This window comes from Sus scrofa, chromosome 3 (genome assembly GCF_054392235.1).
Source record: "Sus scrofa isolate SSC_HxYL_T2T_F1_AM1 chromosome 3, Sscrofa_HxYL_maternal_Yorkshire_Landrace_v2.0, whole genome shotgun sequence".
Lineage (NCBI taxonomy): Eukaryota > Metazoa > Chordata > Mammalia > Artiodactyla > Suidae > Sus > Sus scrofa.
Genome location: NC_139385.1, coordinates 126,915,724 through 126,939,829, shown reverse-complemented (window position 1 = coordinate 126,939,829; position 24,106 = coordinate 126,915,724). Strand labels below are relative to the sequence as shown.

Here is a 24,106-nt window from a genome sequence, read left to right as displayed (position 1 = left end):
CCAGGACCAAAAAAAAAAAAAAAAAAGAGGAGGAGGAAGAGGCAACACTTAAAAGCCATCCATAGAAAAGTCTTTTGCCCTAAGGAATCAAACTCCTTATTGGGAGCTTCAATAGACAAGTTTCTAGAGAATTGGCTGAAAGTTGAACTCACCACAGGATTCCGGAATTGCACAACTGAAAGACAAGTTCCAAAGATTCACAGGGTGCCTTTACTTAGGTGGGAATGGCAGGGGTCCTTAGGTGAGGTCCAATATCAATTTGAATTCCAGCACTAAAAACTGTCAAGTAAGAACAAAAACTGATTTAGGCAAATTAAGAATATATTTGAAAGGATTATTCCAAGGAGGGTGGGGCGAGGGTGGGATGGGGGTGGGAAGAGACTATAAAAATACTGCTGGAGTACAATTACAATTGGGAGAATATCCAATTATACGCAAATAAATAAACTTTGGGTTTAGATAAAGACTTTATTGGATAGGATTATGCCGAAAAAAGGAAAAGGAAGTACTGCAATGGGGGGGGGGGGGTGAGGGACAAACCTTGTTAGAGGGGAGCTCTGTGACCATGACCCTGAGATCAGCAACTGTGGAAAAAACTGGGTGTGGTGCACAGTGGGACAGACGGGTGGAGATAGCAGTGATAACACAGACGATCAGTGTTTTGCATGGAACTCAGCCTATTTTAATGAGCGGTGGTGAAGGAGGGTTTGTATGCTGGATTAGGCTGAGGGTGGGTCAAAGTTTAGGAGCCTGGAGGAAGGAGAGAACCTTAACTTTGGTCAAATCCAGGGAGCCAGTGGGGGAAAAAATGTAATCGTAATGTATACATGTAAGGATAACCTGACCCCCTTGCTGTACAATGGGAAAGTAAAATTTAAAAAAATTATAAAAAAAAAAAAAATCCAGGGAGCCAGTATTTTGTCCAGATTGGTTAGTGAGTACAAGCAGTTCAGCTAATCCTTTGTGAAGCAAAAAGAATGGGGATTTGGAGGGTCTCTGTCAGGCCTCGTCCAAGGTAAACAAGGGGGTATCCGTGAGTCTTATCTAAATCACAACGGGGAAGGGAGGCTCCTCGCTGTCAAGCCTTTCAGGAACGTGGAAAGGTGGGGGGATTTCTTTAACCGTGGCTTTCCAGAATCACTGGACTCAGGGAAAGTTCAACATGGTCCGAATACAGAGAAATCTCTCCGCGGATTCAACCAGAAGCTGAAGAGGTAGACAGGTAAGTTGATGCTGAGTTCTCGGGTGAGCCCACGCCTAGCTCCCTGCATTTTCCGAGCAGGGTGAAGAGGCCACCACCAGCAGCGCCCGCAGCAAGGAGGCGGCCGCCATGAGGGCGGTAACGCTGAGGACCGACGCGGCCGCAGCCGCCGGCCCCGCCCCCCTCGCGCGCCCCCGCGGCCGGTGCGCGCGCCCGGGTCTGCGCAGCACCGGCCTCGGCGCGATCTCAGAGCTCAGCTGCCGGCTGCGGTGACCGTGGGAGGCAGGAGGGGGCCCAGCGGAGCGGCTGCCGAGCCTGAGAGGATCTGGGGGCGGCGGTGCTTCCTGTCTGAGTGGCTCCAGCCCAGCGGCAGGGGCGGCGGCGGCGCCCGCGGCCCCTGAGCGAATTGAGGAGGCCGCGAGGCGACGGCGCGGCGCGGCCCCCTCCAGCGGCCGCGCCCGGAGGTGAGTTTTCAGGGGCCGCGCCGCGTTCGGCCGGGTGAGGGGCGTAGGCGGGCGGGCGGGCGTTTCCCCAGCGGGGCGCCGGGGATCCTGGGGCCGCCCAAGCCGCGGGGCCCTTTCCTTGTCTCGGTTTCGGAGTCCGTGTCTGCGACCCCGAAAGGGCGGCCTGGGCGGGACTCCTGCCCAGCGCAGGTGAGGCGCGGCTCCGGGCCTGCGGTCTGCGCGTCTTCCCGAGCGGCCGACTGCGGGCAAGCGCAGCGCTTTGAAACTTCCAGTTCAGTTCTCAGAATGCAAACGCACAGTACAGAAATGCAAAGCGTGCCTGTTTGGGGCGAACATTCCTTAGGTAACCTCAATACGTGGCTCCCGCAACCTACGTTTTATGGTGTAGGCTTGCTCTTCGTTGTTTTCACATCTTTTTTTTTTTTCCTATGTATCCATTTTTCTGGTTGTTTGAAGTTACTTGTTAGCAATAAGGGACGTTAGTGTGGCATCCAGCGTTGGTTACTCTGTACTTAATGTGAGATCATTGAAAATAAAACGTAGAAAATTGACAGTCTGTATTTATGTCGACGTGGAACTGTTACATATGACAGGTTGTGAACGACGTGAAAACCAGCTTCCTTGTTTCACAGTCGTGGCTTAAGTGTTCTGAGAGCTGTTCATAAGGTTTTTATTTATATTTTAGTTTAAATGTGAAAAACTCTTTAAAAAAAGTTGATCTTGTGACTTCTAAATATGTTGTAAGTCATTATTTTAAATTTAATTTTTTGGAGTAAAGTTAATTTACAATGTTGTATTAGTTTCAGGTGTACAGAACCAGTCATAGAAAAGTCCATTCTCTTTTCCTATATAGGTTATTTCAAACTATTGAGTAGATTTTCCTGTTCTACACAGTAGGTTCTCGTTAATGATGTGTTTTATACAGTACTATGTATCATGTAGATTTAGAAAGCAATTAAATCCGATGAATAAAGTTAGATCTAGGAATTGGTGAAATCCAAAAATGAGTAAGATTTGTGTGCAGGATGGAGAAAGTGATTAAGCACACAAATAATAATGATGCAAGACAGAATATGGTATTTGTTAATTATGTATTGAGCACTGACTCTTAACCTTGGCATGTGGTAAATACTATACATGTATACTTAATATTTAATGTTAATTACTTAGTTTTTCATTCATTTAGTACGTATTGTGTGTTGAGGTAAGAATATGTGGGTGATGATTATAGGTTTTGCCTTTAAGGACTCTACATTGTCATTGGAGGAAACAAGGTAAACAAATAATCCCACAAGTAAATGCCAGTCAACCTAGAGAGAAGGTAAAAAGGAAGAATGTAGGGTGTTATGAGAGTATGTAACCAGGGTACCTATCCCAGCTGAAGAAATCAATTGTTTTTTCCTCGGAAAGGAATCTTTGAGCTTAGTTATTAAGGATAAGTAGGAATTGGGTGACTCCCAGAAAAGGTTCAGGCAAAGGAAATCAGTTCCACAGAGGCTTGGGAAGATTGGGGGAACTGAATGGCAAAGCAGTTGGATTGAGTGTAGAAAGCAAAAGGGGCCTGTAGTTAGGGCCAGAGAGATTATGTGCGTCCTTCATACAATGTTAAAGATTTGGGACCAGCTTTTTTTTTTTTTTTCCTCCCTTTTTTAAACTTTTATGGGGAAATTTTCAAACCACTCAAATGTAGTTAAGAGAACATTGCAGTGAACTCCCCTTTAATTTTATCCAGAGGATGTAGACCTTATTTGAAGAGTAATGGGAGGTCACTAAAGGGTTTTAAACAGGAAAGCCCCATAATCAAGTTTGTATCTTAATCAAAAAGGTCACCGTGACTCCTCTGCAAATTGGATGGGGACAAGAATGGATGTGGGGAAACGCCCTAGAGATGATAGTTGGGATTAGGATTGTGGCTATGAAGGTAGGGCAGATTTTTAAGAGTACGTACTTAATCTCTCCCTGCTGTGTTAGTAATTCTGTATTCATGCCTTTTGGAGGAATTGTGAAAGGTTTTCTAAAGCAGTATTTGAGATGGATTTTGCAAGGTAAATAGCATTTCATAATGGAACCCTGGAGTGAGCATGTCATGGTGTCAAAGGCTGGCTAGCTCAGCAATCTTGATTGTTTCTGCAGAAGTTTCCCCTTTCTCCTAAGATTTTTGCATTTAAAATACTTTTGTTACTCAGCCATAAAAAAAAATAAAATAAAATAATGCCATTTGCAGCAAGATGGATGTAACTAGAGACTCATACTAAGTCAGACAGAGAAAGACAAATACCGTATGATATCACTTATATCTGAAATCTAATATATGGCACAGATAAACCTTTCCACAGAAAAGAAGCTCATGGAGTTGGAGAACAGACATGTGGTTGCTGAAGGGGGAGGGGGAGGGAGTGGGATGGACTGTGAGTCTGGGGTTAATCAATGCAAACTATTGCATTTGGAGTGGATAAGCAATGAGATCCTGCTGAATAGCACAGGGAACTATATATCTAGTCACTTATGATGGAACATGATGGAGAGAAAGAATGTGAGAGAAAGAATGTATATTTTGTGGGGGGGTCACTTTGCTGTACAGTAGAAATTGACAGAACACTGTAAGCCATCTATAATGGAAAAAATAAAAATTGTTATCAAAAAAAAACAAACAAGCAGGAGTTCCCATCGTGGCTCAGTGGTTAACGAACCTGACTAGTATCCATGAGGACCTGGCTTCGATCTCTGGCCTCACTCAAGGAGTTAAGGATCCGGCATTGCCTTGAGCTGTATTCTATGTGTAGGTCATAGATGCAGCTAAGATCCTGTGTGGCTGTGGCTCTGGCGTAGGGCAGTGTCTACAGCTCTGATTCAACCCCTAGCCTGGGAACCTCCACATGCTGTGGGTATGTATGGCCCTTAAAAGACAAAGAGACAATAAATAAATACATTAATGAATTAAACATTTTTGTCACTATCACATTTGTCCTTGACAGTATGTAACTCTCTAATTACAACTTTTTTCAGAAGACAACAAAAATATATTTTCTTAATTATCATGATTACAGCTAAGCTGAAAATTTCCAAAAGATTTCATTTTTTACTAGGTATGTAATAGTTAATAAACTAGAAATATAAAATAAAATATACCAGCCATCTTTTAAAGTGTTTGATGCTAGAGTTCCAGTCATAGCGCATCGGAAATAAGTCCGACTAGGAACCATGAGGTTGTGAGTTCGATCCCTGGCCTCACGCAGTGGGTTAGGAGCTGGCCTTGCTGTGAGCTGTGGTGTGGGTCACAGATACGGCCTGGAGAATGACTTGGATCCTCCACTGCTGAAGCTGTGGCATAGGCCGGCAGCTGTAGCTCCAATTTGACCCCTAGTCTGGGAACCTCCATATGCCACGGGTGTGGCCCTAAAAAACAAAAATAAATAAATAAACTTATTTTTGAAAAATTTTTAAAAATAGGGAAAGTGTTTGATTCTGATGCTGCTGTAGTTTGCTCTTGGAAGCCTAATCCTACTTCATAGAAGATGTAACTGAAAGGTCATCCATTGTTTTCTTCATCTTCTACATAAAGATAGTATACCACTGGATATACTATCTTGATATAAATCCATAATCTTTAAAAATTATATATATATTAAATAAGTATAAATATATAATATTTTAAATTTTTGTCTACACTTGAGACATGAGTAAGTTCCCCAGGCCAGGGATCAAACCTGTGCCACAGCTGTAACGAGAGCCATAGCTTGATCCTTAACCTGCTGAGTCACAAGGGAACTCTGTTCCTCTAGTATATTTTTTTTTTTTATTTTTAAATTTTTTTTATTTTTTTGTCTTTTTGGTATTTCTTTGGGCCGCTCCTGCGGCATACGGAGGTTCCCAGGCTAGGGGTTGAATCGGAGCTGTAGCCACTGGCCTATGCCAGAGCCACAGCAACGCGGGATCCGAGCCCCATCTGCAACCTACACCACAGCTCACGGCAACGCCACATCGTTAACCCACTGAGCAAGGGCAGGAACCAAACCCGCAACCTCACGGTTCCTAGTCGGATTCGTTAACCACTGCACCATGACGGGAACTCCCCTCTAGTACATTTTTATAAAAATAAGTAAAATTTGGAGTTCCCGTCGTGGCACAGAGGAAACAAATCCAACTAGGAACCACATTGCGGGTTCAATCCCTGGCCTCATTCATTGGGTTAAGGATTGGGATTGCTGTGAGCTGTGGTGTATGTAGGGCTCAGATCTGGTGTTGCTGTGGCTGTGGCATAGGCTGGCGGCAATAGCTCCAATTCAACCCTTAGCCTGGGAACCTCCGTATGCCTCAGGTGTGGCCCTAAAAAGACAAAAGACCAAAAATAAATAAATAAGTAAGATTTGTAGAATGCAAATTTCTTTCTTTTTGAATTCCAATATATACATTAAAAAGTAGTCTAAATCTATTAGTAGTCTAAATCTACTTTGACTAGATTTTTACTTTTAGTGGATATGTTCCAAAAAGCTCAATCTATTCTGGCTCCTGACTGATTTTATTACTGTAGTTGTTGGAAGTAAGTGGGATATTTAAGAAAGTGTTTAGTAAACTGTGATACACAATATAAATGTAAGATGGTACTGGTACTAATTGCAAATAAATTTGTAAAATTAGGGAAATTTTGTTTATCTGTTCATTCTGATGCCCAACTTCATGCTGGTAGCTTAAGATATTTGTCACATGGCTTTTTTATTCTCTGCATGACACTGAACCCAAGTTTATGTGCCCAGTGCACAGTGAGACCAAATAAATTGAAATGTCAGAGTTTGGATCGGAGAAAGGTTTATTGCAGGGTTATGCGAAGAGATAGGTGGCTTATGCCCCCCCCAAAAACTCCAAACTCCCCAAAGGGTTTCAGCAAAGTTTTTGTTTTGTTTTGGCCACACCCACAGCATGCAGAAGTTCCTGGGCCAGGGATTGAATCTGTGCCACAGCAGTGATAACACTGGATCCTTAACTGAGAGGCCAGTCATGGGGAAACTTCTGACTAAGATTCTCTGGATGAAATAATGGTCTGTTTTCATTTTTAAGCCTAGGGAATTCTTTTGAAGAGCAGTACAGGAAGGATCAAGAAGTCTTTAGAGGAGTTCCTGCTGTGGCACAGTAGGTTAAGAATCTGGCTGCAGTGGCATGGATCACTGTGGAGACAGTGGGTTAAAGGATCCAGTTTGTTGCAGCTGTGGCGTAGGTGACAGCTGAGGCTCAGATTCAGTCCCTGGACTGGTAACTTCTATTTGCCATGGGTGCAGCCACTTAAAAAAAAAAAAAAAGTCTTTAGAAACATGAAATAGCTGCCTCAGACAGAGACATCCAATTTGCCTTGATTGTTGGGTGCCATTCTCCTGGATGGCTTTAGTGACTCCTACCATACCCTCATAGCCAAAAGGTATCATGAAGTTCTTTTGGGGGTGCTTTTGAAGGTGCCTTCCCTCATCTTATGTTGAATACTTATTCTTCTGCCTATTGCATTTCCTCCTTTTTCTTTCCATTTCCCCTTGTCTTTCAGAATTGCTTGCAATTTTGTTATGAAAAAGCTAAAACAAATTCGCTATCAGTTTATATTCAATTCATAATGAAAATAACAGGTATTTAAAACAATTTTCAATGATATTTTGCAGAGCAAACCCCACTCTTCTCCTTTCATTCCTATCCAAACAGAGGCTAAGTTGGAATTAGCTCTTCAACCAAATTGGCTGTGATTAAGAGCCCAGTTCCATTAGCAGTGGGAAACTGGAGTAGAAGCTAGAACCTACGAGCATTCAGACTGATGTTATCTGGTGAAAGGCTGCTGCTGAATCTTCAGTTACTCATATTAAATTCACCTCCAGATACTTTGGGGACTTTTGAGAGTAGTATACTCCTACTTCTAGTGTCCATTTTCTAGTTTTCAGTTGATTTGGGATGGGTCTGCTGAATCTTCAATGGCTGATTTCTTTTTTTTGTAATGATTTTTATTTTTTCCATCATAGCTGGCTTGATTATGTCTTCTTTTCAGTTAAGTATTTAGTTTTAAATTGTAGACTCTGGGATGTGTCATAAACAGCCTATGGAGACCTAACAGTAACATTTCTAAACTATTTGTTTTAAGTACGTATAAAAGGTAATTGTACAAAGTAAAAAGACAAATGACAAACTTAGAAAAAAAAAGGAACTGGTAGTACAAATAAAAGATTAATATAAAAACAACAGATACAGAGAAAAGGCCAACAACCTATAAGTAACAAATATAAAGAGACTTCTCAGAAAGAGAGAAGCAAATGGCTCTAAATATGTGAAAAGATGTCAGTCTCACTTATAGTTAGAGAAATGCAATTGAAACTATACTATGGTACTATTTCTTACTGGTAGGAATGGGCAAAAATTCACAAGTCTTGCAACAGTTTCTTGCTGAGAGTGTGAGCAAACAGCCTCAAACATTTTTGGTGGGAATGCAGAATGGTACCCCTCCTGGGAAGGGAATTTGGCAATATCTAGCTACGTATACAGTGCCTAGTTACAGACTCATATGACGAAGACTCCTTGACCAAACTGTAATCTGGCTCCTCTCAGGCATCTTCTCCAGGAGGCCTGACCTTCAGCTTCCATTTCTATCCTTGTAGAGCCCACTTTTGGCAAGAATCCTGTTAAATAGCTTTAGCCAGAATTTTCCCACCCTTGGTATCTGATCAAATTCCTCATACCCATGACATCTGATACTCTGGCTTGCATTCAGCAAGAATCTTGTAGGTCAGCTTAGCAAGAACCCCCCCCCCCCCTTACCTTTGAGGTTTCTCTTAGTAATTTTCTCCATATCTGTTCTTTATATGTTCTTTTAGTTGTAATGCCAGTTCTCTTAGTTGTAATTCCTTTAGTTATATGTTCTTTTAGTGGTAATGCCAGTTCCTTTTTTTTTTTTTTAAGTTTGTCATTTGTCTTTTTACTTTGTAGTCATTTGGGATTTTTTAAAAAAATTTTATTCTGGAGTTCCCGTCGTGGCTCAGTGGTTAACGAATCTGACTAGGAACCATGAGTTTTGAGGGTTTGATCCCTGGCCTCACTCAGTGCGTTAAGGATCTGGCGTTGCTGTGAGCTGTGGTGTAGGTTGCAGACACGGCTCGGATCCCGCATTGTTGTGGCTCTGGTGTAGGCTGGTGGCTACAATTCCGATTAGACCCCTAGCCTGGGAACCTCCATATGCCGCGGAAGCGGCCCTAGAAAAGGCAAAAGACAAAAAAAAAAAGTTAAATGAATCAGTCTTTTCCCTTATTGCTTCTGGATTTCAGTTATAGGAAAGTTGTCCACTCTTCAGGTTATAGACAAATTTACCATGTTTTTTAAAAGAGTTGCCCTTTTTTTTTTTTGTGAAGCTTTCTATTATAAATGCCTACATATATAAAAATCATAAAAATTTCCATTTTAACCAATTTTAAGTGTACAATTAACTTAAAATGGCATTAATTATATTCGTAGTGCTGTGCAACAATTACCACTGTCCATTGCCAAGACTTTTTCATAGTCCCAAACAGAAATTCTGTGCTCGTTAAATGATAACTTCTCATTTCTCTCTCCTAGTTTTCTAGTAACCTCTATTTTACTTTCTGTCTCTGAATTTGCCTTGTATGAAATATAACCAGAATCATGGAATGTTTATCCTTTTGTATTTGCCTATTTCGCTTAGTGTTTTCAAGTTTCATCCATGTTGTAATATGTATCAAATCTTTACTTCTTTTTATGGTTAATTAATATTCTGTTTTATATATATATATATGCCACATTTTGCTTAGACATTCATCTCTTGGTAGACATCTGATATGGATTGTTTCCATGTTTTGGCTATTGTAAATAATACCTCAGTCACCAAATTCAATACCTATTCTGATGTTTAGAAAGTGTTATCTCATTGTGACCAGTGATGTTGAGTATCTTTTTCATGTATTTATTGGCTATTCATATATCTTCTTTGGAGAAATGTCTTTTCAAGTCCTTTGCTTAGTTTTGAATTAGTTTGTTATGACTGCTGTTTTTAAGTTGTTTTTTTCTTGATTCATCATTTACTTGAAAGCTATAATATAACCTTGACTACATTCCAGAGTTCTAAATTGGTTCTGTCAGTTTCTGTTTGTTTTTCAATGTTTCTGTGTGGATAAGAGCTTGATGCAGCTGCTTATTCTGTCATTTTGCTGACATCATCCTCAAGTTCAATTTCTAAATTTTCAATCTTGGTTATATCTGGAATTTATCTTGGCTCCAATGATGACTCCATATGACTGTTGAGTTTATTTAAAATTCCAACTTTTCCTGATTTTTTTAAATCTAATAGTATGGACTCCTCATGGGTTTTTATTTTATTCAATGAGTTATAATCCATTAGTATCATTATTTACTTTGATGTTCATTTTCTAGATTTGTCCAGTGGGAGCCCCTTCAGGTGGCTTCCATGCCCTTTTGATAGGTCTTTATCATTCATTGAGCATCATCTTACTTTCTGGAGCAAGATGTTTTAGGGGCTCTTTTTTTTTTTTTTTTTTTCCTGCTCCAACCCTGGAAGCAACCTTTTCTCTAAGGAGCCGTGATTCCCATTTTTAGGACAGTTCTATTCAGAAATCAAGGTGTGGGCACTTGGTATGCTTGTTGCTTATAGTGTGTCATTGCTTCCAGGATTCCTCAGAAGACAGATGGCTTGGACTATTTTAAACATTGATTTGTTTGTTGTTTTTCTTGGATTATTTTTGTTGTAAAGGCAAATTAGTATCGCAGAAGGTTTGAGAGAGAAAATAATCCTCAGTTTTATTACTACCCCCCGCAACAATAACTGTTTTCAGTCTTGGTTCTCTCCATTTTTTCATATGTACTCAGTTACATTCTAGTGATTGCATAGTTTTTGTTTCCTGTATTTTCACCTATGTGATATCTTCTTTATTTTTAAAGTATACTGTATCCATCAAGCAGCTGTACTATGACCGTTTACTTTGTTTTTCCTAACAACAGCTGTGGTAGACATATTTCATGTATATAGTTTAAGTTTTTTTTAAGTTCCAGAACTTTTAAGCTTCCAAAAATGTATAAGATCAGAGTCAAAAGATATGAATATTTCTACAACGTGTAAAAATACATCTGGTCAGTTTGCTTTTCCTGGGAATTGTAAGAATGAGTTTATATTGATTGGATACTTTTGTTTCTGTTGGAGATCTAGTGAAATGTTTTCATTCACTTTTGTTTATTACTTAACAAAGGGTACCTTATATTTTTTTCATCATAACTTTTACTAAATCTTCCCTTTGTCAGAAGATTATCCAAATCCAAAATTTGCTTTTTATTATTGCTTTATTTTGTAGGTGAAAGTGACAGCTTTAAGTTTAGTCACTTGTTTTTAAGAACCCTTTAGTGCTGCTTTAGGGCTGCATAATAACTTAATGTTAAAGAATATTAATGTATACATTGGAATAAGTTTATTTAAAATACTGTATTAACTCACCCATAAAAAAGAATAAAATAATGCCATTTGAAGCAACATGGATGCAACTAGAGATTATCACACGAAGTGAAATAACTCAGAAGAAGAAAGACAAATACTGTATGATATCAGTTATATGTGGAATCTAAAATATGGTACAAGTGAACCCATATACAAAACAGAAACAGATTCAGAGACATAGAGAACAAACTTGTGGCTGCCAAGGGGAAGGGGGAGGGAGTAGAATGGACTGGGAGTTTGGGATTAGTAAATACAAACTATTACAATGGATGAGCAATGAGGTCCTGCAGTATAGCACAGGGAACTGTATCTAATCACTTGTGATAGAACATGATAGAATAGGTAATAAGGGAAAAGAATGTGTGTGTGTGTGTGTGTGTGTGTATATATATATGACTGGGTCACTTTGCTGTACAGCAGAAATTAACAAACATTGTAATCAACTGTATACTTTAATAAAAATTTTTAATTAAAAAATAAAATACTACAGTAAGAACTTTAGCTTTTATGTCTTTTTACTTTTACAGTAAGGCAAAAGAGAATGAAAGAAGTAGATAATCTTGAAAGTATAAAAGAAGAATGGTAAGTTATGAATCTTCTTTGTTAATGCCTTTGTTACTCTCTTTCTCTGATTGATTTAGTAAGTATTCATTATGATTATATCTGTTAACTACCTAATAATTTTTGAAGTTTGTTTTTTAACCATAGCTGCATTAAATAGATTTCAGTAAAGTTTCTGTATCCTTTTGTTATTAATTTTTTAAGTGTTAAATTTCTCTATGCTCACATTATTTTTGGGATTTAATTGAGAAACTAAAGTAGCTTTATTTCATTCACCTCTTGTGTGATACTATGTTGGAGTCGTAGTAGAAATATAATGGCTTTGGAGTCAGATAAACCTAGGTTTGAATGCCATCTCTGTCTTGTACTACCTCTCTAGCCTATGAGCAACTTAGGTTCAGTATCTCATCTATAAAATGGGGGTGTACGTGGGTACCTGAAAGGTTTTTGCGAGAATTAGATAGCTGATATAAAGCACATGGCATAATATTAACACATGGTAGGTACCCAATAAATGGTAGAAGCAAAGTCTGTCGTTCTTTTTTTTTTTTTTTTTTTTTTTTTTTTTTGCCATTCCCTGTGGCCACACCCAGGGCATAAGGAGGGTCCCAGGCTCGGGGTCGAATGGGAACTGTAGCCACCGACCTACGCCAGAGCCCCAGCTCTGCCAGATCCCAGCCGAGTCTGGGACCTACAACACAGCTCGCGGCAACGCCAGGTCCTTAAGCCACTGAGCGAGGCAAGGGATCGAACCCGCAACCTCATGCTTCCAAGGCGGAGTCCTTAACCACTGAGCCATGATGGGAACTCCCTGTCGTTCTTATTACTATAGAATTGTTTATTCTCATTTCTCTCAACTGGAGTATTTATTTTTGTATTATGCTTTTTGTTTTAAATGCTTCAAGAGGTAAATTTCTTTCATTCAAGTCCACTTAAACAGACAAATAGGAGTTCCCTGGTGGCTCAGCAGGTTAAAGATCCAGCACTGTCTCTGCTGTGGCACAGGCTCAATCTCTGACCCCAAAACGTCCACATGCCATGAGCACGGCCAAAATAAATAAAGAAAGAAGCACATAAGTATTTATTTCACACTTACAAATACTTTGTGAATGCTTTATATATCAAACAAATATTATTTGTCATTTTTTCACTAGAGTATTTTATAAGTATCTGATAGTAACTATGTAATTGTGAAGTTGTGTTGGGATCCTTTGAGACCATCTTTAGGTGATGATTTGCTCAGAGGATTCGTGGGATTCAGCATATAGTCGTACTAATGACTAAGAGTTATTGCAATGAAAGGATACAGAGCAAAATCAGCAAAAGGAAAAAAAAAAAAATGAGTGGGATGAAGTCCAGGAAGACTGGACACAAGCTTTCAAGAGTCGTCACCCAGTAGAGTCACCAAGACACATACTTAATTCCTCCAGTAATAAGTTGGGACAGCACATATGAGATGTTGTCTACCAGGGAAGTTCATTGGAAATGAGCCTAGGGTTTATGTTGGGGGCTAAGCATATACAAAATTCTACAGTCAAAAAGAAAATTAGGAGTTCCCGTCGTGGCGCAGTGGTTAACGAATCCGACTAGGAACCATGAGGTTGCGGGTTCGGTCCCTGCCCTTGCTCAGTGGGTTAACGATCCGGCGTTGCCATGAGCTGTGGTGTAGGTTGCAGACGCGGCTCGGATCCTGTGTTGCTGTGGCTCTGGCGTAGGCCGGTGGCTACAGCTCCGATTCAACCCCTAGTCTGGGAACCTCCATATGCCGCAGGAGCGGCCCAAAAGAAATAGCAACAACAACAACAACAACAAAAAGACAAAAGACAAAAAAAAAAAAAAAAAAAAGAAAGAAAGTTAAACAGGTCTTTCAAAAGGATAGCAACAGTTGTGCCTACTATGTTAACTCTTTTACACAGAAATAAGTTGAATGACTGATTTAAAAGTAAAATTAACTTCTAACAGCTTTATGAAGACATAATTCACATACCATATAATTCATCCATTTAAAGTATACAATTCAGTGGGGTTTAGTACATTCATATAGTTGTGAAACCATCACCACAGTCAGTTTTACAACATTTACAATCACCCCATAGAGAAACTCCATACCTTTTAGCAGTCAAACCCCATTCTGACAACCACTAATATATTTTCTGTCTCTATAGATTTGCTTATTCTGGACATTTCATATATACACGGAATCATACAATATGCAGTTATTTGTGACTGTCTTCTTAGAAACAGAAGTCCAGTGAAAAAAGAAAATACTGATTTCCTAAGTGTATCAGTTGTTCAAAGATTATAAATGATGATCTGTATTTACCAAATGTGCTACCAAAGCATACAGAGATGCAAATCTTTCACCTGTTTGAACAACAGCTAGCTGATAACTTTATTTACATAGCTCACAGTAGTGAATGAGAAAGGGAGCAAAAGAGACTGTTCTGAACCAGGATAGATGTTTCATATTACCTTCTTGAAATTTTTGTACTTTGCTTTTTATGGTTGCACCCATGGCATATGGAAGTTTCTGGGCTAGAGGTCGAATCAGAGCTGCAGCTGCCAGCCTCTACTACAGCCACAGCAATGCCAGATCTGACCGGTGTCTGCTACCTACACCACAGCTCATGGCAACACCAGATCCTTAACCCACTGAGCAAGGCCGGGGATTGAACCTGTGTCCTCATGGATACCAGTCAGGTTTGTTACTGCCACAAAGAGAACTCCGAATTTTACACTTTTTATTAACAGAGAAACCCCTGAGATTTCAAGACTAGTCATAATGACCTTGTAATCTGGTTTCCAAGTTATAAAGAAGGGTATTGATATTTTCATCATAAAGCGATAATTACAAGTAAAGAAAAGGATGACAGAAGGGAGAAAAGATGAAATGATAAAGTTGTCTGGATGAATTTAGCATTGATCAATTATTTTTGGCCATGCCTGCAGCCTGTACAAGTTCCCAGGCCAGGTATCAAACCCATGCCATGGCAGTGACCCAAGCTGCTGCACTGACAATGTGGGGTCCTTAACCCACTGTGCTACAAAGGAACTCTAGTACTTTTGGGAGTTTTGTGTGTGTGTGTCTTTTTAGGACCACACCCATGGCACATGGGAGTTCCAAGGCTAGGTAGGGGTCGAATTGCAGCCACAGCTGCCAGCCTACACCACAGCCATAGCAATGCCAGATCTTGTGTTTTTTGTGGGGTTTTTTGTGGGGGTTTTTTTGCCTTTTTTTCTTTTCTAGGACTGCACCCACAGCATATGGAGGTTCCCAGGCTAGGGTCTAATCGGAGCTGTAGCTGCCGACCTTTGCCAGAGCCACAGCATTGCCAGATCCAAGCTGCATCTTCAACTTACACCACAGGTCATGGCAACGCCGGATCCTTAACCCACTGAGTTAAGGCCAGAGATCGAACCACATCCTCATAGATAGTATTTGGGTTCGTACCACTGAGCCACAGTGGAAATTCCACCAATTCTTTTTTTTTTTTTTTTTTTTTGTCTTTTTGTCATTTTGTCTTTTCTAGGGCTGTAGCCATGGCATATGGAGAATCCCAGGCTAGGGATATAATCAGACCTGTAGCCGCCTGCACACCACAGCTCATGGCAACGCAGATCCTTAACCCACTGAGCGAAGCCAGGGATTGAACCCGCAACCTCATGGTTCCTAGTCGGATTCGTTAACCACTGAGCCATGATGGGAACTCCTGTACATTTGTTACTTCCTCATCTTATTTTACTGGTTTAGCTAGGATTTCCAGTGTAGCATTGAAGAGAAGTGGCAAGAAGGAATGTCTGTTTTATCCCTGATCTTAGGAGAAAAGCATCTATTTCTCTCCATTTAAGTATGGCATTAGCATGGGGGAATTCCTCTCTGCTTCTTATTTGCTGGGTTTTTTTTTTTTTTTTTTTTTAATCATGAACAGGTGTTAGATATTGTCAGATGCTTTTAAAATTTTTATTTTTTTCACTGTAGTTGATTTATCTGTCAATTTCTACTGTACAGCAAAGTGACACAGTCATGTATATATATATATTCTTCTTCTCACATTATCCTCCATCATGTTCCACTGCAAGTGACTAGATTTAGTTCCCTGTGCTGTACAGCAGGATCTCACTGCTTATGACTTGATTTTCTAATGTTGAACCAGTCTTACCTGAAATAAATTCTACTTGGTTATGGTAGATGATTTTTTTATATATATTGCTGGATTCAAAATGCTAATGTTTTACTGAAGATTTTGTATTTGTGTTCCTGAGAGAGATTATCTGTAGTTTTCCTTTCTTATAATGTCTTCATCTGGCTTTAGTATTTGGGCAATGCTGTCCACATAGAATGAACAAGAAGTGTTCCCTTCTGCTTTTATATGCTTGCAGAGATTATAAAGAGTTGCTATCAGTTTTTGCTTAAACATCTAATAGAATGAAATCATGCATGGTACTTTCTGTTTGGGGAGATATCAATTATTGATTTGATTTCTTTAATAGATGTAAGCCTATTCATATGATTTATTTCTCCTCGTGTGTATTTTGGTAGATGATGCCTTTCAAGGGATTGGTCATTTTAGTTAAGATAATCAAATTTGTAGGCATTGATCTCCCACACACTTTACTCTGAACCTCTTAAAAACCTAGACTGTTTCGCAAAGGAGGCAAGAACATACAATGGAGAAAGGACAGCTTGTTCAATAAGTGGTGCTGGGAAAATTGGACAGCCACATGGAAAAGAATGAAATTAGAACACTCCCTAACACCACAAAAATAAACTCCAAATGGATTAAAGACTTAGATATAAGACCAGACACTGTAAAACTCCTAGAGGAAAACATAGGCCATACACTCTCTGACATAAATGACAGCAACATCTTCTCAGATCCACCTATCAGAGTATTGACAACAAAAATAAACAAATGGGACCTACTCAGACTTCAAAGTTTCTGCACAGCAAAGGAAATCCTAAACAACACAAAAAGACAACCCACAGAATGGGAGAAAATCTTTGCAAGTGAATCGACTGACAGGGGATTGATCCCCAAAATTTATAAACACCTGCAGCTCCATACCAAAAAAACAAACAAGCCTATCAAAAAATGGGCAGAAGATCTAAACAGACAGTTCTCCAAAGAAGACATACAGATGGCCAAGAAACACATGAAAAGGTGTTCAACATCACTCATTATTAGAGAGATGCAAATCAAAACCACTCTGAGGTACCACCTTACACCAGCCAGCATGGCCATCATCAAAAAGTCTACAAACAGTAACTGCTGGAGAGGGTGTGGAGAAAAAGGAACCCTAGTACACTGTTGGTGGGATTGTAAATTGGTGCAACCACTGTGGAAAGCAGCATGGAGATTCCTCAGAAAACTAAAAATAGAACTACCATTTGATCCAGCAATCCCACTCCTGGGCATTTATCCAGAGAAAACCATGACTCGCAAAGATACATGTACTCCAGTGTTCATTGCAGCACTATTTGCAATAGCCCAAACATGGCTAAATGTCCATCGACAGAGGAGTGGATCCAGAAGATGTGGTACATACACACAATGAAATATTACTCAGCCATTAAAAAGAACGAAATACCAGCATTTTTTGCAACATGGATGGAGCTAGAAACTATCATGCTAAGTGAAGTCAGCCATACAATGAGACACCAACATCAAATGCTTTCACTGACATGTGGAATCTGAAAAAAGGACAGACTGAACTTCTTTGCAGAACAGATGGTGACTCACAGACATTGAAAAATTTATGGTCTCCAGAGGAGACAGTTTGGGGGGTGGGGGGATGTGCCTGGGCTGTGGGATGGAAATCCTGTGAAATCAGATTGTTATGATCATTATACAACTACAGATGTGATAAATTCATTTGAGTAATAAAAAATTAAAAAAAAAAACCTAGACTATTTCTTATTCATCTTTGTGTCTTTCTACCACCTAGCATATCATAGGTACTCAATAAATGTTCAAATGACTTGGGTTAACATAATTAAGTTTAGTAAAATATACATACCAAATACATATGATAAAGGACTAAAATTTAAGTTAACTCTGGATACTCAGCTTTATTGACTTCGTACTTGGGTGTTGACTGAAGAAAACAAAGAAAAACAGGATGCACAACCTAAAAGTTAAGAGCTAGGTTTTATTCAACCAACAAAACTGAGGATTTAAGCCCAGGACACAGCATCTCAGATAATACTGAGAGATTGCTCCAAAGAAGTAGGAGAGGGGCCAGGATATGTAGGAATTTTTTGCAACAAAGGCTAGGTAGTCACAATATCAAATGATTACTGTTAATAAAAGAAAAGCACATAGCTTAAGGAGTTTAGTACTCTTCTGTGTATGGGGAAGATACAAGAGTCTAGGTTCATTGAAATCATTCTGTTGATATGCACCTCAACTCTCTGGGGCTAGTATCTTGTGCTTTCTCTTTCTGAGTCTCCTCTGAGTGCACCTTTGGGAGTGGCTGCAGCAGTTGAATGCCAGATGGTGGGCATCCTCTTTCTATCCTGAGTTCCCTCAGGGCTCACCATCTGGGTGGCAATAATGTGATGGCTTGACGACTGCAACATCTTTTGTGTATGGATACAGCAGGCAATATTTTTCACTCGTATTAGTTATTAATTATTAAGTATAAACTGTTTTCTGAATGAAAGAAACAAATACCAGAGAGCATAACATGGTTTTAATGATATTACCATCTAAATGAGAACTTACTCTGCGCCAGCATGTGTATGGGTACATACTGTCTGTGTAACAGGTATAAACAGGCTTCATGTGTATTGACATTTAATCTTAACAACAACAAGAGTAAAAGGAGTATACTTAAAACATTGCCCTGCTAACAGCGTTTTAACAATATAGCAGTAGCTATTTTGAGAGACAGTCCAGCACAGTGATTACTGGTAGAGGCATTAGAAGCCTGGGTTCAGTTTCCAGCTCTACCTCCCAGTAGCTTTGTGATCTTGGGCAAATTGCTTAATCTTTTTCTTTATTAAATGAGGATTAAAAACCAGGAGTTTCCACTGTGACACAATGGCATTGGTGGCACCTCTGTAGCGCCAGGGCGCAGGTTTGATCCCCTGCTGGCATGGTGGATCTGGTGTTGCCATAGCTGTGGCCTAGGTTGCAACTGTGGCTTGGATCTGTCCTTGGCCCAGGAATTTCATATGCCGTGGGGTGGCCAAAACGAACAAAAAAACCCTCTTGTGCCTTTTAGGTCATTGTGAAGATTGAATAAGTTAACACGGGTAAAGTACTTAGAATATTCTAATAAGTGCTCAATAACTATTAGCTATTAAAAAAGACTTGAAGGAGTTCCCATCATGGTTCAGTGGTTAACGAACCCGACTAGCATCAGTGACGACGCAGGTTCAACCCCTGGCCTTGCTCAGTGGGTTAAGGATCTTGCGCTGCTATGGCTGTGGTGTAGGCCAGCGGCTGCAGCTCCGATTCAGCCCATAGCCTGGGAACCTCCATATACTAAAGAGACAAAATAAAAATAAAATAAGAGTGTTTATAATGTGTCATGGTTGGGAACATAGATTTAAAAGATAGATTATCAAGGATCTGAATTCTATTTCTATCACCTACTAGCTGTGTCATCTCTGACACATAACCTCTTTATGACTCCTTCCTTTATCTATAAAATGTGGATAAGACTGTCTGCCTTGCAGTTCCTGGCACAGTGTAAGAGTAAAAGAGTAGTGATTATTATTCATGAAATAAGAAGTAATATCTCAGTACATTTATGATTTTTTTTTTTTTTTTTTTGGTGTTTTTGTCTTTTCTAGGGCTACACCGATGGCATATGGAGGTTCCCAGGCTAGGGATCTAATCAGAGCTATAGCCTCCAGCCTATGCCATAGCCACAGCAATGCGGGATTCGAGCCTTGTCTGCAACCTACACCACAGCTCATGACAACACTGGATCCTTAACCCACTGAGCAAGGCTAGGGGTCAAACCCGAAACCTCATGGTTCCTAGTCAGATTCCTTAACCACTGAGCCACGACGGGAACTCCTATGTTGTTTTTTTTTTTTTTTTTTTTTTTTTTTTGCTATTTCTTGGGCCGCTCCTGCGGCATATGGAGATTCCCAGGCTAGGGGTCCAATCAGAGCTGCAGCCACTGGCCTACACCAGAGCCACAGCAACGCGGGATCCGAGCCGCGTCTTCGACCTACACCACAGCCCACGGCAACGCCGGATCGTTAACCCACTGAGCAAGGGCAGGGACCGAACCCACAACCTTATGGTTCCTAGTCGGATTCATTAACCACTGCGCCATGACGGGAACTCCGTATTTTCTGACTTAAAAGATCGACTAGAAACCATCTTTTTATCAAAAAAAAATTTTAGGTAATATTTCTTATAATAGAAAATATAAATACGTACACACACACATAAAAGGTAGATTGGATGGTCAAGTGGAAGAAGGGAGTTAAAAGGTACAAACTACTGGTTATAAAATAAGTCATGGGGATGTAACGTACATCATGGTGACTGTAGTTGATACTGTTATCGCGTATTTGAAAATGGTGTAAATCTTTTCTTTTTTTTTTTCCTTTTTTGTCTTTTTTATGGCCACACCTGCAGCATGTGGAGGTTCCCAGGCTAGGGGTCAAATCAGATGTACAGCCGCTAGCCTACGCCAGAGCCACAGCAACGAGGGATCCGAGCTGCGTCTGCGACCTACACCACAGCTCACAGCAACGCTGGATCTATAACCTGCTGAACGAGGCCAGGGATCGAACCCACAACCTCATGGTTCCTCGTCGGATTTGTTAACCACTGCGCCATGACGGGAACTCCTGTAAATCTTAGAAGTTCTCACATGGAACTCCTCGGTGGCACAGTAGGTTAAGGATCCACATTGTCACTGCTGTGACTTGGGTCACTACTATAGTGCAGGTTTGATTCCTGGTCTGGGAACTTCGCATGCTTCATGACACCTAAAGGAAAAAATAATACCAAAAAAAAAGTTCTCATCACAAAGGCAAAAAGTCTAACTATGTATGGTGATGGCTGTTATAACTATTACCTAGAATTACTGTTTTTATCATTTTGTAATATATACAAATACCAAACCTATGTGGTGTGTCTGAAATTAGTGTTGTGTGTCATTTATGCCTCTCTTTAAAGAGAAAGAAAAAGGGAGTTCCCATTGTGGCTCAGTGGCTTAAGGATCCAGTGTTGCCACAAGCTTTGGCATAGGTTGCAGATGTTGAATATACTGCAGGTGTGGCCGTAAAAAACAAACAAAAAAACACAGTAAAGTATTAATTAAACCACCTCACATGAAAGTCTGAGTGGGAAATCTCATTCTCAAATATGCAAAGGAGCAAAATTGTGATTATGACTGTTTTCACACATTATCAACTTTAGTTTTAAGAGTGCTTTCTGTTACCAAAAAGTACACAGTAACCCCTTTTAAAGCCCTTTTGAGACCTTTACAAAGAATACTTTCTCTTTTTTTAAACTCTGGACCAGTTGTTTTCAACTTGGTGAGATTTTGCTTCTTCCACCCCCAGAGACATCTGGTATTGTCTAGAGATGTCTTTTTTTTTTTTTGTCGTTTTGCCATTTCTTGGGCCGCTCCCGCGGCATATGGAGATTCCCAGGCTAGGGGTCTAATTGGAGCTGTAGCTGCTGGCCTACACCAGAGCCACAGCAACACGGGATCCAACCTACGGCACAGCTCACGGCAACACCGGACCCTTAACCCACTGAGCAAGACCAGGGATCGAACCCACAACTTCATGGTTCCTAGTCAGATTCGTTAACCACTGAGCCATGACGGGAACTCCAATCCGAGCTGCTTCTGCGACTTACACCACAGCTCACGGCAATGCCGGATCCTTAACCCACTGAGCAAGGCCAGGGATTGAACCCGCAACCTCGTGGATCCTAGTCAAATTCGTTAACCATTGAGCCACGATGGGAACTCCTAGAGATTTTTTTTTTATCATTATAACACTGGGATCTAAGGGGATGTGCATGCCACTGTCATCTAATGGGTAACAGCCACAGATGCAGCTCAGCTTCCTACAGTGTACAGGATAACCCTTCATGACAAAGAATTATCCTTCTCCAAAGGTCAATAGACTGAAGTTGAGAAAACACAATTTTGGACCAAAAAAGCTAATGACTTCCCAAGGCCACATATCTGAGATCTTATTTTAGAAGTGGGTCTCAACTGCACACATGGAGGTGGGATCTCTGGTCAAGATCCCTAACTAGAACAGTTTATATGAGCTTTCAGAGAATTAGTGGTCAGTGGTGCTTATTTTTCTTTTTTTTGTGTGTGTGTAGGGTTTGTGAAACAGGATCTGACCACCAACCTCTTAGTGATAATCAACAAATCAATTGTGAATATTTCGTTGATAGCCTTTTTGAGGAAGCTCAGAAGGTTGGTGCCAAATCCTTGTCTCCCACTGAACAAAAGAAACAGGTAAGTGTCAATAAAATTTTTTTTCTCCCAGTATTTCTTAAAATATGGACCTTTAGGAGTTCCCTGGTGGGTCAGCAGGTTAAGGATCTGGCATTGTCACTGCTCTGGCTCTGGTTATAGCTGTGGCATGCATTCAGTCCCTGGCCCAGGAACTTTGACATGCTGTGAGCACTGTCAAAACAAAAAAGGTCCTGATGAAGTAGTAAAAATAAAAATAAATTTTAAATCCCAACTCTTGAATACACATTTTACTATGTAATATTCTGTGTGATAAAATATGAAGTATAGGAGTTCCCATCGTGGCTCAGCGGTTAACAAACCCAGCTAGGATCCCTGAGGATGCAGGTTCAATCCCTGGCCTTGTTCATTAACTTAAGAATCCAGTGTTGTGGTGAGCTGTGGTGTAAATTATTAACATAATGCATTTTGTTTTTTACTGTTTTTCAGGTAGATGTAAGTATAAAATTATGGAAAAATGGATTCACAGTCAATGATGATTTTAGAAGTTATTCTGATGGTGCAAGTCAGCAGTTTCTGAACTCCATCAAAAAAGGGTAAGTGATCTTTGTAAATAGAAGGTTTTATTTTTTATTTTTTTCCCGTGCTCATGGCATACAAAATTTCCTGGGCCAGGGATGGAACCTGTGCCACAACAGTGACAACACCAGATCTTTAACCCGCTGAGCCACCAGGGAATTCTGCTAGAAGGATTTTTTTTTTTTTTTTTTTTTTTTTTTTTTTTTGGTCTTTTTAGGCATACAGAAGTTCCCAGGCTATGGGCTGAATCGGAGCTGTAGCTGCCAGCTTATACCACAGCCACAGCAACTTGGAATCTGAGCTGCGTCTCTGACTTGCCACCACAGCTCATAGCAACAGTGGATCCTTAACCCACTGAGTGACGCCAGGGATCGAACCTGTGTCCTTATGGACACCAGTCAGGTTCGTTACCACTGAGCCACGACAGGACCTCCCTCAATTTTTATTTTATTTTGTTCTTGTTTTTTGAGTGTTGCGGGTTTTTTTTTTTTTCATTGTTTATTTTTGGCCTGTTTCTGTTTTGTGAATAAGTTCTTTTGTATCATTATTAGATTCCACATATTAGTGATCTCATATGCTATTTATCTGTCTCTGTCTGACTTAGTATGATAATTTCTATGTCCATCGGTGTTGCTACAAATGGCATTCTATTTTCTTTTATGGCTGAGACTTTCTTTTCTTTCTTTCTTTCTTTCTTTCTTTCTTTCTTTCTTTCTTTCTTTCTTTCTTTCTTTCCTTTTTTCTTTCTTTCTTTCTTTCCTTCCTTCCTTCCTTCCCTCCCTCCCCCCTTTCTTTCTTTCTTTTCTTTTTTTTCTTTATTTCTTTCTTTCCTTTCTTTCTTTCCTTCTTTCTTTCCTTCTTTCCTTCCTTCCCTCCCTCCCTCCCTCTTTCTTTCTTTCTTTTTTTCTTTCTTTCTTTTCTTTTTCTTTCTTTTCTTTCTTTTTCTTTCTTTCTTTCCTTCTTTCTTTCCTTCTTTCTTTCCTTCTTTCCTTCTTTGCTTCCTTCCTTCCCTTCCTCCCTCTTTCTTTCTTTTTTTTTCTTTCTTTTCTTTCTTTCTCTTCTTTCTTTTCTTTTCTTTTCTTTTCTTTTCTTTTCTTTTCTTTTCTTTTCTTTTCTTTTCTTCTTTTCAGGGCCGTACCTGTAGTACATGGAAGTTCCTAGACTAGGAGTCGAATTGGAGCTGCAGCTGCCAGCCTACACCACAGCCACAGCAGTGTGGAATCAGAGCCATATCTTTGACCTATGTTGACAGGAACTCCTGACCAAGTAATATTTCACTGTATACATGTACCACATCTTTATCCAGTCCTCTGTTGATGGATATCTGGGTTGCTTTCATGTCTAGGCTGTTGTGAATACTGCTGCAGTGAACATTGGGGTGCATGTATCTTTGAATTATGTTTTTCT

At 40.0% G+C, this 24,106-nt stretch overlaps 2 protein-coding genes across 3 annotated transcripts in view; one reads left to right on the top strand and one right to left on the bottom strand.

Moving 5' to 3' along the window:
- Positions 1–152: 152 nt before the first annotated feature.
- Positions 153–8,479, bottom strand: LOC146404934 (uncharacterized). The gene is made up of 3 exons (XM_085020133.1): positions 8,449–8,479; positions 541–1,904; positions 153–279 (listed from the first exon to the last, which is right to left on the bottom strand). Exons 1-2 carry the CDS (start codon positions 8,477–8,479, stop codon positions 1,258–1,260), a joined length of 678 nt encoding a protein of 225 aa, XP_084876259.1. The 3' UTR covers positions 153–279; positions 541–1,257.
- UBXN2A (UBX domain protein 2A) overlaps positions 1,404–24,106 on the top strand; it is a 40,357-nt gene continuing 17,654 nt past the window's right edge. For both annotated transcript variants that reach the window (XM_085019902.1, XM_003125368.7), the window contains exons 1-4: positions 1,404–1,665; positions 11,671–11,725; positions 22,024–22,162; positions 22,610–22,716. In XM_085019902.1, the coding sequence (XP_084876028.1) occupies positions 11,685–11,725; positions 22,024–22,162; positions 22,610–22,716 (287 nt within the window). In that variant the 5' untranslated portion in view covers positions 1,404–1,665; positions 11,671–11,684. The remainder of the gene's footprint in view (positions 1,666–11,670; positions 11,726–22,023; positions 22,163–22,609; positions 22,717–24,106) is intronic.